At 48.6% G+C, this 13,491-nt stretch overlaps 2 protein-coding genes across 8 annotated transcripts in view; both read right to left on the reverse strand.

Annotated features, from left to right (window-relative positions):
* Positions 1–1,970: 1,970 nt before the first annotated feature.
* ZNF22 (zinc finger protein 22) lies at positions 1,971–12,546 on the reverse strand. 5 transcript variants are annotated; one of them, XM_036355941.1, is made up of 2 exons: positions 12,408–12,546; positions 1,971–4,399 (listed from the first exon to the last, which is right to left on the reverse strand). In XM_036355941.1, the coding sequence occupies exon 2, from the start codon at positions 4,309–4,311 to the stop codon at positions 3,640–3,642; it is 672 nt and encodes a 223-aa protein (XP_036211834.1). In that variant the 5' UTR covers positions 4,312–4,399; positions 12,408–12,546; the 3' UTR covers positions 1,971–3,639. The 5 variants fall into 5 exon arrangements, with proteins under 5 accessions (XP_036211834.1, XP_036211831.1, XP_036211832.1 ...); XM_036355938.1 differs by lacking the exon at positions 12,408–12,546 and adding an exon at positions 6,633–6,761; XM_036355939.1 differs by lacking the exon at positions 12,408–12,546 and adding an exon at positions 5,698–6,162.
* The window catches only part of RASSF4 (Ras association domain family member 4), a 29,627-nt gene continuing 27,410 nt past the window's right edge, over positions 11,275–13,491 (reverse strand). For all 3 annotated transcript variants that reach the window (XM_036355936.1, XM_036355935.1, XM_036355934.1), the window contains one exon: positions 11,275–12,621. In XM_036355936.1, the coding sequence (XP_036211829.1) occupies positions 12,561–12,621 (61 nt within the window). In that variant the 3' untranslated portion in view covers positions 11,275–12,560. The remainder of the gene's footprint in view (positions 12,622–13,491) is intronic.

Below are 13,491 nucleotides of genomic sequence, written 5' to 3' on the forward strand. Positions count from 1 at the left end.
ACCTGCCAGCTTTGGTGTATGGAACAACACTCCAATCAACTGAGCCACACTGGCCAGGGCCGTACAGGTTCTTAAATTTCCCTTAGGAACTTATTAGATGGTTCTGGGGGAAAATAGAACTCACCTTTAAATTTATGGAAAGTATTATTTTTGCTGACAATTTCAGATTTGGTTCAATAGCTTCTCTGCCTCTCATGATCTAAGTCAAACAGTAAATTCTAAACAATGTCCCAGACTCTATGCTAAGCTCTCTACCTGCATTATTTCATACTAGAGGCCCGGTGCATGAATTCGTGCATGGATGGGGTCCCTCGGGGTGGCCTGTGGGAATCAGGCTCCAGGTTGCACCCCCGGCCTCACAGCCCTGCAGCTCTGCCTGGCACCCTGCCTTGGCCTGGCACCGCCCCCTCACCTGTTCCACCATCCTGCCTGCAGGGCAATAGGTCGGGTCTGGGCCCCCCCATCCCCTCCCCCCGCCTGGCTCCCTCAGCACCAGGGAGCCAGGCGGTGGCCCCACCCCCTGCAGCTGCCACTGGTCACCATCTGCCCGGTGATCAGGCCCCCACTCGCACCGGCCTTGGCCTGGAGCCGTCCACTAACTTGCTCCACCATCCCATTGTGGTCCTGCTCTCATCAGGGCCCATCGGGGCTACCAGCACCATGTCGCCTGCCATGTTCCCCGCCGCCCCCTGATGGTCAGTGCACATCATAGCGAGCAATCAAACTCCCAGTCGAACTCTTGAGGGGACAATTTGCATATTAGGCTTTTATTATATAGGATAACTCCCCCTACAACTCAATCACAAGTATCTTATCCAACTTAAGAACAAAATTCAAATTGACCAGTTGCTAAGTGACCAAGATGCAAACCCAAGCACGTTGCCCTAAGGCCCAAAGTCTTCATCATTAAATCCTGCCTATCCTTATCAAAGATTAGTATTATGTATGCATCTTAGACACCGTCTCACATAGCACACACTGCCCCCAGTAAATGGGTTATAGCAGTGGTCCTCCAAGGGGATCCTGGACCAGCATATCACCATCACCTGAGAACTGGTTAGAAATAGAAATTTGGCTACAGCCAGACCTACTGGAAAGCAATTCTGGGAGTGGGCCCAGAAATCAGTGTTTTAACAAGCCTTCCAGGTGATTCTGATGCACCTGAAATTGAGGATCACCGGGTCTGTCACAGTACCCTTTGCTTTACTCATTTACATTCCAATTCCTCTTCTTGACTACCCACTTACACTTAGTTCCTTCAAGCTAAGGCTGTCTTGTCCATTTTATTTCTACTGCACTTATTAGATTGAATAAATTAATAAAGAATGTGGAAGCCAAAGGTTTTAAACATCTTATTCATTGGTGTAGGGCAAAAGAAATTTCAACAGTATTAAAAAACAAACTTGGAGCTCCCCTTTCCCTAAATAAAAAATCCAGAGATTGTATAAGGAGCCAGAGGAATAAAAGGATTCAGCTTGATAAACCTGAGTTATCGTGGAAATTCAGCAGAACACTGAGGGCAGCGTATTTTCATACAGGGGTGTAGTCAGAGGCAGTGCTTAGGGGTGGGCAAACTTTTTGACTCGAGGGCCACAATGGGTTCTTAAACTGGACCGGAGGGCCGGAACAAAAGCATGGATGGAGTGTTTGTGTGAACTAATACAAATTCAAAGTAAACATCATTACATAAAAGGGTCTGGTCTTTTTTTTTTTCAGTTTTATTCATTTCAAACAGGCGGATCCGGCCCGCGGGCCGTAGTTTGCCCACAACTTAGTCCATTTCTAGTAGTGGAACATTTCCATCCACAAATCAATGTAAAGCAGTTGTCATTTCTTCTCTCCTAAGGGGCTCCTAAAAGGAGGAAAAGGCCGCAGTGCCACGTTGGTTACCACAGGCTACCAAATGTACTGGCCTATTTGCTCCCAGTTTTAGGGCTCTAAGAAGAAATGCAAACCACAAACTGAGAATATATCACACTCTGGAGTATCTGCTTTATTTTTATAGAGAACAGAGTTTATTCAGGATAAAAATGTAAACTACGAAATCTAACAATTTACAAAGGTCTTTCTGTTGCAGGACCCCGTGGTTGCTGTCAAAACTGCAAATCTCATTACATTTAAGAGAGTGGTGTTGGTCCAGCCAGAAGTTACTCCAGACACAGAACTGCTACATGCTAATGGTAGGTCCTCAACATGGCCCTGCTTCCAAGTGACTTGGCCGATTAACAGGACACCTGCTAAGCGAAGATCAAGTCTTTTGTGAAAGATGACTGCAATCACTGCATAGTCACACAACACTCTGGGATATCCCGTGGATGAAACTATTGCCAGCAAGGCCATCTTCTAAGACCCTACACTAAGTACAAGGCCAGGAGGAAGACAAAGTTCACGTTTGAGGAAATAAAAAACAGGCAAAACAAGTGATTCTTCCAAAGCTGTGCTTTTAGATGTTGCTTCAATCCTTAAAATAATTTCCTGGGAGAAAAATAAACAAACGGTGGTAGTATGCAAAATATTCCTTTTTTATGAATAATTGTCATTAATAACACTAGAAACTGACATGATTATAAAAGATACCAAAAAAATCAGAATGTTAACATTTAATAGAATTAAAATCTGAGCTGAAGGCTGAACAGAATGTTGGACACAGCACTGTTCTGATGGTAGCTGAGATGTTTGCTAGACTGTAAATAATTAATTTCACTCAGAAAAGTTTAACTTAGATTTCAAAATCTACACATTGAACTACATTTGGATTAAGTAACTTTTGCTTTAGGTAATTTGCTATTACTTAAAGTTTTCCAAAGGAAAGGCAGGAAGGTGTGTACACTGTAGATTTTTATTAGCAAGTTGAGATTGTTTTGGTTAAATATGGTTTATTTATTCATGTAGGTCTAAAATGCTATCTCAGTTTGTCAGAGCACAAGAGAACATCAAAACTTCTGGAAAACAACTGACATAGTGTAACACCATCACAAAAAACTTGTGGCTTAATTCAGTTTTCATTTTGACTTTTAGAGTATCTTTTAATAAGAATTTGGTGAAAAACAGGAAAATTCTACTGATTTAACAGCTGTTCATAAGAAGGAAAGAAATAAAAGAAAGTTAATAGAAAGTGATGGGCCTTAAGAATCGGTGAAAAATCAATACATTTTAATATAGTGAATCTTGAGTCATACTTACAAACCGATGATTAATATACTACAAAACTTTACAAACATAAAACTTCATGTTACAGAAGTCCAAAACCAATGGAATTCACTTTTCCTTTTTAATTATTCCTTCAACAGAAAGTCTTAAAACCAAAGTTAATGAAATTCCTACATTTTTATACATGTCATTAAAACATGATTGTTCTTGTCAAAATTACTCATGGAACACTTTCAAATAAAGTCAAGAATTTTATATTCTCGAAAAAAATGTTTTTAGTTCTCTGTACTCCAGGTTACAGAAATGAGAACAGTGGGACCCAGGTAATTTCTTTCCACCCGCCCATGTCATTAAACCCCGTGTTTCAATGTCTCCATGCTAGGGACGGACACACAGTGTTTAAGGGCTCTATTACAAAGTATCTCTAGTTCTGAGACAGCTTTTCCTTTTCCTTTTGTTTTTAAGACAGGGCTGTAATAGTGCCCTTACTTAGCGGAGGCGAGCCACCGACTTCCTTTTTGTGCCAGTTTTCCAAGATACTACGTGAGTTTTTGCCCTAATGTTTTTGCCTGAAGTTTTGCGCGGCTTCTCTTTGTGCACCTTCATGTGCTGCCTGAGGTGAGAGCTCTGGCTGAAGCATTTGCCACATTCACTGCACTGGTAGGGCTTCTCCCCCGTGTGGGTTCTCTGATGCTGAATAAGGTGGGAGCTCTGGCTGAAACATCGGCCGCACTGATCGCACTGATAGGGTTTTTCTCCGGTGTGAATTCTCTGGTGCTGAATGAGATTTGAGCTCTGTTTAAACCTTTCTCCACACTCATCACATTTATAGGGCTTTTCCCCAGTATGGATCCGTCGATGCTGTATGAGATTAGAACTCTGGAAGAAACTTTTCCCACAATCAGCACATTTATGGGATTTCTTTCCAGTATGGATCTTCTGGTGTTGAAAAAGGGTCGAGCTCTGACTGAAACTTTTTTCACATTCTGTACATTTATAGGGCTTCTCATCCAAGTTTCTTCTCCGTCTACTCAAGCTTGAGTCAAACCGAATAGTCATTCCCCGTTTCTGCCGCTGCCAGCCTCTCTTGCGCTGGTTCTCAGAGGTCTTTCCTTGGCTTGCGCTCCGAGAAATACCTCCCTTCAGTTTTCCTAACCGCATTGTGAGAGCCAAATGTATTCTTAACAGAGTCCACTTGCTTCTTCTGAACTAATGTTTCTCTTCCTAGAGCTACAGAGCTCAGAATTTTCTGGGTGTAGAAGAAAAAACAAAAATAAATTACAGATGATTTGTTAATTATTTAACTTGATACCTCTTTAGATCCATCAAAATTGCTTCCATTTTTAAATTTAAAAAGTATTCAATACATATGAAAACAAAAACAATTCTGGGGAAAAATACTTGCAAAGTAATTTTAATAATTCCAGAGTTTAAACTTAGTATTAGCAAATAAATATCATTATGTTTTAATATTTATTCCCATGTTAAATGTCTCACTGGTAGCTATCTAATGAAGGAGTCCAAATTAAAGAAATGACAAATCATGCTTTTATTAACTACAGAATGCCTCAAAAATGTATACACACTTTAACAGCTAATAGCACAATTTTGAAAATGAAATGTATTTTAATAAACACTGCCTTTATATTTAAAGTGTGTGTGTACATTTTTTGGGACACCTATATTTGTCCTTATTCATTTAGCCATTCTACTTTCACAGCTATAGAAAACAACTTTGCTCTAGCTTTTAGCGTAAACTGTTTTGAAAGTAGGAACTATAAGGAGTAGTAAGTTTCTGTGAGTTGATTTAACAAATGCTGGATGAGAAAAATGTCAATAAAGAAATGCTTTATTTTTTTTTCTAGATTTGAATGATCAAAGAGGACAATTCTTTGAAAACTTGAGGATTGTGTTTTGAAAGAGATTTTTAAAGAACTTTTACAGGCTAGTGAAAGAAACAATAGAAAAAAGGGTGCAGAGAAGAAAGATTACATATAAAAATAGGATTGGAATTTAAAAAATACCCAAATGCCAAATAAACTCAAAATTTCAAATAAATCAATTTATTTACATATAAAGTTATGTAAACTCCAAGTAGGTGAAAATGTACAAGAAACTAGGCTGCAAAAATATTAAAATTATTGGAACTATTTTCCACATCAGATGTCAGGAAGTAGACTTTGAAAAATTAGGCTGGGTCCTTGCAAACAGGCTTCTAAAGCAAATAATGAAAACACAAATGACATCAGTGTTCCACCGTCCCTTCATCTTATTGTATAACTGAGAGTTCAGGTTTGATAGCGCTGGGGAATTTATCTGGATATTTAATAATAATATCTGCTGCAAGTACGGTAAGTATCAGAGAGCAAACTGCATTCAAAACAAAATCACAGCGATATGGCTACTCATTCTTTAACTGTAGTAAATATTTATAGTATAGAACATCTATTACAAGGAGACATTTGTTAGGGTCCATGGTACTGGAGTTCAAAAAACAGCTATAATAGTAATTATACACTGAAAAAACACACATTTACTTTTTAATACCATAGAAGTGAGATCTGGCAGGAAACTCAGAGCCCACCTAATGCACCTCCGACACTGTAGATGGGAAATGATACTCCAGGTGCCTGCAGGCCAGACACGGGCCGTGTGTTCAGCTCTCATGGCAGCTCCAGGCGCCCGCCCCGCGGGGCAGGGCCCGCGCCTGCCCGGGCGGCACAGCACAGCAGGTGTGCGTGCGGCCAGCTCGGCCTCAGGCGGGCATCGGTGGCTGCAGCGGGTGGCGCGGGGAGCCCGAGGGCAGCGCCCGCTGCTCTGGGAGCCGCTAACGGGACTGCGCCCGTTCTCATGCCGGAACCGGGAGGACACCGCAGCAGCCAGGCCACCAGCGGTTAGCCTCTGTGGTTCTCAACCTTCCTAACGCCGCGACCCTTTCATACATTCCTCATGTTGTGGTGACCCCCAACCATAAAATTATTTTCATTGCTACTTCGTAACTGTAATGTTGCTACAGTTATGAATCGTCATGTAAATATCTGATATGCAGGATGTATTTTCATTGTTACAAATTGAACATCATTAAAGCATAGTGATTAATCACAAAAACAATGTAATTATATATGTGTTTTCCGATGGTCTTAGGCGACCCCTGTGAAAGGGTCGTTCGGCCCCCAAAGGGGTCGCGACCCACAGGTTGAGAACCGCTGGGTCAGAGGCTGAGCGTCCATGTCGGTCGGGGCTCCTCAGAGCAGCGCGGTGCTGCCGGGACATCAGCCCCAACACGCGGGGCGACCGAGGCACAGGAAGCAGCCCGGCCGCCCGCCCCCGGCCCCGCTGCAGGCCCCTTAGGGCCTCCCGCTCCCCGGGCCTCCGCCGGCCGCCGCCCCCGCCCCCGCCATGCCCGGCCTGCCCAGGCCCTCTCACCCCCACCTCCCCGCCCCCCGGGCCCTCATGCCCCGCGCCCCGCGGGCCCCACGCACCGCGCCTCCCGGACCCGGCCGATCCCCCGCCGCCCCGCTCACTGCGCCTCTCGGACCCTGCCGACCCCCTGGCTCCCCCGCTCGGCGCCCTCCAGACACCGGAAGTACAGGCGCCGCAGCGGCTCTAGGAACGCGGCGGAGCGACTCTATGGTCGCGGCCTCTCTCCCAGTGGCTCCCTCCTCCCGCTGCTCCCGCTGCTCCCGCTGCTCCCGCTGCTCCCGCTGCTCCCGCTGCTCCCGCTCCTCCCGCTCCTCCTTGTGGCCGAGGAGGAGCCCTGTGCCTTCCGTCAGGGCTGATGGGCCGCCACCCAGACCCCGGCTCCAGACTTTTATCTGCACATCTGCGGGAACTGTTTGCTCTATGTACATTAAAATGAGATAAAATTTATTTAAAAACCTGTTATTAGTAAGACAGTCATTAATTAAGACTAACTCCTCCCATGTCCCACATAAAGGTGAATTGCCTCTTTAGTTACCTGAAAACAGTTTGGCCAACCACAGAAGGCCCAGACGTGTAGATCAGAGAAGTAGAGAGTTAGAGGGGAGGCTAGGGGACTGTCAAGGGCGGGGGGAAAAAAGGACACATATGTAATACCCTTTGTAATACTTTAAGCAATAAAAAAATAATAATAAAAAATAAAATAAAATTATGGCACGGTGACTGCCAGAAAAAAAAAAAGAAAATTTAACAGAGCCAGAGACTTATCAGAAAATCATAAAGCATCCTATCTAATAAAAGAGAAACATGGTAATTAAAAAAAAAAAAAGAAAAATGAATTTTGAAAAGGAGCGAGATGAAAGTCATGCAACAAAGGTGCGTAGGTAGCCAAGAATGGACAGAGTAGGAGGTAAGGATGGACAAAGGCAAGAAACAGAAAAGGATATGGGGTGGGGAGGAGGAGGAAGATGAAAAGAAAAAGGAGAAAGAGAGGGAGAGGAAACAAGCAGGGTTTATGCCTTCTTATTAGTATAATTAGAGTCAATCCTTACTGAACGCTTATCATGTGCCAGGCACTGTTCGAAGCATCTCAGTCCATATTCCTGTGACAGGATTGTTTCCAAGCGTTTACACTGCCCTTTTCGTATTTGACATCCCTGCCTATTGCTGTGCGACTTTCACTGCCTCCCAGGGAGCGACAGCCCATCCCACGAACGCTGACTTTAGGTGTGACTAGCATTGGCCAACTGCGCGTGAGTGAGCGGACATGAGTATACCATGTCCCAGAGAAGCGTTAAAGCATCGTTTCCGCCTCCACTCTTCTTGCCTCTGCCTTGGGAGTACTGGGTGCCAAGTGGGGGCTGCTCCTCCAGTAGGACCTGAGAGAAGGCATGTGGAGCGGAGATACATATGCCCACCTGCAGCCACCTACAGTCCCATGTAACATGACAAATAAATGCTCTGTGTGTCATTGAGATTTTTGGTGTTATTTGTTACTGTAACAAAGTTGACTAAAAAACCTCCCATAACTTTAAGAGATAGGAACTGTTATTATCCTTATTTTACAAATGAGAAAATGGGCATAAGTAACTGGCTTTGCTTTTTATTTTTTTGTAAAAAAAAATTATCTTTATTGTTGAAAGTATTAGAGATGTCCTCCTTTTTCCCCCATTGACACACTCCACCCAACAGCAGCCACCCCCCTACCCCCGGCCTTCACCATACTACTAGAAGTGTCCATGGGTTATGCATATCTATCTATCTATCTATCTATCTATCTATCTATCTATCTATCTATCTAAAGCCAGTGTCCCTGACAACCAAAACGACCAGAGACAAGAACACCATGGCCTCTTGCCCAGGCTGGCCCCACCCCCCAGGGAGCAGTTAGGGGTGCCCCTAGGCAATGTGATAGGGTGCGAGTTCGATGGGGGAAGGTCTTAAGGGTCTGCGGGGTTGAAGTGGTCGGCCCAGAATAGGTCTGGAGTGTGCTCAATTTCATCAGTTGTTATCATCCTAGCCAGGTTTTCTGCCTTTTTCTGATTCAGTTTTGGAAGATTGTATTTTTCTAGAAACTGGCCCATATCATCCACATTGTCCAGCTGTTTTTACACTGGGAACGGGTTGGCTCTGATCGCATCTCCTGGCTGATCGTGGCTGTGGGACTGAGGTGGGGCTGCTGCCCACCAGGACACCTGCTCAGGACAACCTGCTCCTGTTCTGCAGCTGCAGGGCACCTGTCCCGCCCCCACGGGCACAGTGGGCATTGCCAGGTCCTCCACCTGGCCTGGCCTGTGCTTTGTGTCCCAGGGACCAAGGGACCAGATGTTCCTGGGTGAAAGGCCCCATTTTATTTTGACAGTGGGAAGGTCTTGAATCCATTTTCTGGTAAACATCCCAAGCAGGTAGAGTATGGTTGTCACCAGGGGAAAAACAAGGTGTTTTTCGATGCCTTTCTATTTGTTCTGGCCAAACCACCGTTCTTCCTGAGTCCACTTGCTATTTTGCAATCATGTTGATTCATCCTGTTTGTTATTTTCTCTGGTTCCTGAGCCCAGGCCCGGGAAGACAGTCCTGCTGTAGGAGAGGGCATGCTCTCACCGGAATCTTCAGTCAATCTTTGGAGACACTTACTGCCCGAGACACTGGTTAGTGAGGGGCATCTGAGAAATACGTAAGGCCTGTGGAGAGAGGGCCATGGAGGAAACCACAGAGCCCACTGGGGAGGGTCTGAAACGGAGGTGTCACAGGGAGCTAATGAGCAGGTTTTCAAACGGCCTCTGAAGAGGAGATGTAGTGCCGATAAAAGGCTCGCGAAGCCCTCAGATGATCATGGAAGTGCCCCTTTCCCCTTTCCTGTGCTGGTGGCGTTTGTGAGCCATGATATGCAGAAGTTAGTTTTGATAATGTCTACTTTAAAAGTGACACTTATCTAGACCAGCATTAAATTAAATAATATTGTAAGAACTGCAAAAAACACCCTCAATCTCTTGTCGGTGGAATGGGGTTCTTTCACAGACTCGCAAGGGAAGCATTCTGGAAACCCAGTACGGGGGGTTGTGACGTGCAAGATGTAGTGTGGCGCCAGATGCGAAATCACAGGACTGCCCCTGGGATCCCAATGTCTCACCTCCGTCTGTCCTGCCATAAAAAAATCCAACCTTGCTCTTCAGGCCCAGAAACAGGGCCAATGTCCAGAGATTTTGTGCCATCCTGCTACTGTAGTGAGCGGCGGCTAGGGCCGCATGGTTACTATGGAGAGAGAACGCAGGACCCAACAGGCCAGCTCTGTTACCCAGCAAGAGAGAGAGCTTTGTTAAGCTTGGATTATACTGTCTCGGCCTTGGGGAAGGACCATGCATCCTTTCAAACTAACCAGTCAACTTCCCAAACTTTGCTGGGCTTGTATGGGATCCTCCCCCTAACCAATCCATTTCCTAGGATTGTGTCCTGGGATTGTGTCCCTTATCCAATCCGATCCTTATCCCAGGCTAGACTGACAGGCCTCTAAGTGTCATCTCGGGTCCTACTGCGCATGCCTCACAGTAGGAGCCCCTCTCCTGCGTCATCCACCCTCACCTCGGCTTCTGCTGCGCGTGTGCCCAGCAGGGGAATTTCTCCTGCTGCTTTTACGCCTCCCTTGGTGATGACCAGTAACAACCGTTCTGCTTCCTTTGGGAATTAGAGGTCCCCGGGGGAGTGTGAAGCTGTGGCTGCCTAGTGGAGAAAGCAGGCTCAGTGTCCGATTCAGCTTCCCAGCATATTATGCTTAATAAGTCTGCTTCCCTGTGCTCCCTTCCTTCATTAATATCTAGCTTTGGCCCTGGCCGGCTGGCTCAGTTGGTTAGAGCATTTGCCCGTACTCCAAAAAGGTTATGGGTTCGATTCCTGGTTGGAGCACTTACGGGGTGACCGATCGATGCTTCTCTCTCACATCCATGTTTCTCTCTGTCTCCCTTCCTCTCTTTAAAAATCAATAAAGCATATCCTCTGGTAAGGATTAAAAATATATCTATATATGTAGGTGCCTACGCTAATAAACCCACAAACAGGTGAGTGCTTATAGAGGGCTCCTGACCCTATGGCTCCCCGTGTGCCAGGCCTGGCAGGTGTCTCTCGGGCTGGCAGGTGTCTCTCGGGCTGGCATGCCACACACAGTCGTAACCACCCAGGCCCAGCCGTGGGCCTCCTCCCAGGGCCCTTCACTGGCTCTCTGCTCTCAGGGTGCCTCCCGATGAGGGAGCCCCGAGCTGCGGTGGACTGGGGCTCTGTCCTTGTCCCTCCAGGGCGGAGCAGAGGCTGGCACAGGAAGTCACTCAGTTACTGCTGAGCACTGGCTGGCAGCTGTGCAACACCTGAAGTTGTAAATAGAGGCTGGGAAGTAAAATGACCTGTTGGATTTCTTTCCTACCCTCGCCTTGGCCTTGCCGCCACCCACCTGAGCCCGTGCCTGGAAGATTCCTGATACTGAGAATCTGTGATTCGGGATGACCCTACGTTCCCCGGCCAGGCCACCCACAGACCCCCACAGGGATGACCCCTCCTCCATGTCCGGCAGCCACCTCTGTCCTCAGGCCCCACACCCATCCCCAGGATATGCACAAAAATGAGTGAGTTATGTCTGTGCACGGGCAGCGATGGGGCTCAGCTCTGGCTCATCTGCCAAATTGAGCCACACACTCTCCAGGGTAAGAGTCTCAGAAATACAGCAGGGGGTCAGGTGACACACATAAGCGAAAGGAGGGCGTGGTCCTGCCTCCTCCAGCTCAGTGGAGCTGCCTCCTCCAGCTCAGTGGAGCACACCTTTATTGAGCACCTAGGAAACCGCGCTGCCAAGGGGCGCAGACAGCCAACCGCGCAGCCTGGCTGCTCCCCAGCTCTGCTCCTGTGGGCGCTCCGAGGAGCCGCTGCTGAGGCGGAGGGGGAATCTCGCCGCCTGCATTTGGAGGCCTCGCTGGTTCTCCCCTTTAAGTCTGCCCCCCACCGGCAGTGGGAAAAGAATTTGGTCTTTAGCTTGCTGACACACACCACGACTGACATAAATTGTTGCATAGTTTTGCAGAAGACTTCTTATTCCTTCCAGAAATTCTCCATCAGCTGACCAACCCACATGGTTCAGTGTCTGGCCCCAATGAATTCAAAGCCCTTTCTCCTCATCACACGCCTTTGAGGGAAGTACTTTGCATGGAGGCTGCAGCCCAGAGAGGGACAGTGTGGCGGGGCCTGGGCACTGCCTTCTCGAGCTGCTGACCACAGCCCCTGGACCCCGGACTCTCCCACAAGGTGTCGTACATCCAATGCCATGTGGGCCACCTCCTCAGTGAGTTCCTTATAAGAATTCCTTCAGGTCTTGCGGAGGAAGTTTAGAGTTAGTGCTGCAGAGAGAAGAGGTGCTTGCGGTCTTATTCCTGTCCGGCCTCTGCCTCCGGCGCACTGGGCTGTGTGAGGCTCACGGAGCGACATCAGATGTTTGGAGGCCAGGAGCCCGGGACGCCACGGTGAAGTGGTGCTGGGAGTAGGCACATTCCATCCCTGCAGGCAGCCCTGCCTTCCCGGCAGAGCTCCTGAGCGCAGCACAAGGTGGCTCACGTGGACGCAGAGGACGGGGCTGGGCCCTGCGGGGCTGAGCCAGCTCCCGGGGCGCGGGTAGGCACTGCTCTCCTAAGCAGGAGGTGTGGCGTGAACAGGACTAGCCAGGCCAGCCAGTGGCAGGTGGCAGCGCCAGGGCTGTTCAGCGCCCAGAGCAGCCTTTCACGCAGCTCCCACTGAACCAGCAGGAAACCCCACCACCAAGTTTCTGCTACTCAGGCCAGCGTCTGGGTCCTGCGAGTGCTCACCTTGGAGATAAGAACCAGGGATGTGGGATTCGTGGTACTTAGGCAGGTAGACAGGTGCTGATTCCTCAGGCGGGGACGCCAGTCAGGGCCCGCTCGCAGGCACTGGGTGTGCATTGGCTGCTGGTGGCTTCGGGAGAGGTGGGCTCTGGCTGGCTACTTGGCCTCTACCAGCTGCTCCAGGCGCTGCAGCATCGTCAGACGCAGGGCTTGGAACCTAGAGGGAGACACAGCCAAACAGACTCACTGACCTGCCAGGGACGGGGCGGGGGAGGGGAGCAGAGCGGGGGAGCTGCAGATGCCTGGGCCAGGAGGGTTCCTGACTGGCTGATTAGTGCCACCGCCTGCCTTCTGCCAGGAGGGAAGAGCCAGGCGTACACCCTGTGGGACCACGGGCTGCCAGAGGCAGGCAAACAGGGCTGCACACACTGCCAGCCTCACAGCTACATGCTGCCATTTCCATTCCAAAGACTGTCCAGTATGGACAGGCGCGTGCTGGAGTGGACAGAGCACAGAGCCAGGATCGGAGCCCTGGGTTCAAGCCGGGGCTCTGTAGTCACCTGTGCTGCAAGCTTTCTCACCTTGGGCCTGCTTCCTCTCTGCACCCTGAAAAGCCTGACCGGGTGGCCCCAGGGCCTTTTCAGGTCCTAAATCCTTCAGTGACCCTGCTGACTGCCCACATGGGGCTCAGCTGCACAGATGGAAGTGTGGGGGAGAGAGGCGGGGGCGGGGGTGGCTTCCACGGATCATTCAGCCAGAATCTTAGCCAGTCCTCAACTTCAGGCCCTAGCAGTGAGCAGTCCCCGCCCAACCCCCCCCTTTCTAAGAGGGACTGTTTCCGGCCCTGGCATGGCACCTCGCACATGTCCTCTCCATGCTTGGCTCTGCAGAGGGACATGTAACCTGGCTAACCTCACACAGCTGGGCCCTGTGTAGCTTCCCCAGGAGCTGCCAGGTGACACCTGCTCACCTTTCCACTAAACTGGTCCCCTGCACCTGAGTTATAACAACCGCCCCTTTCGCAGGCTCAGACTCCCACTGGCATGAAAGCCCCGAGCAGGCTGACCGTGAGTAGAGCTGGATCAGC

Source organism: Myotis myotis, unplaced genomic scaffold (genome assembly GCF_014108235.1).
Source record: "Myotis myotis isolate mMyoMyo1 unplaced genomic scaffold, mMyoMyo1.p scaffold_m19_p_24, whole genome shotgun sequence".
Lineage (NCBI taxonomy): Eukaryota > Metazoa > Chordata > Mammalia > Chiroptera > Vespertilionidae > Myotis > Myotis myotis.

What these genes read in the sequence shown, in the direction of transcription:
- ZNF22 (XM_036355941.1), bottom strand. Translation starts at nt 4,311, where the DNA reads ATGCGGTTAGGAAAACTGAAGGGAGGTATTTCTCGGAGCGCAAGCCAA.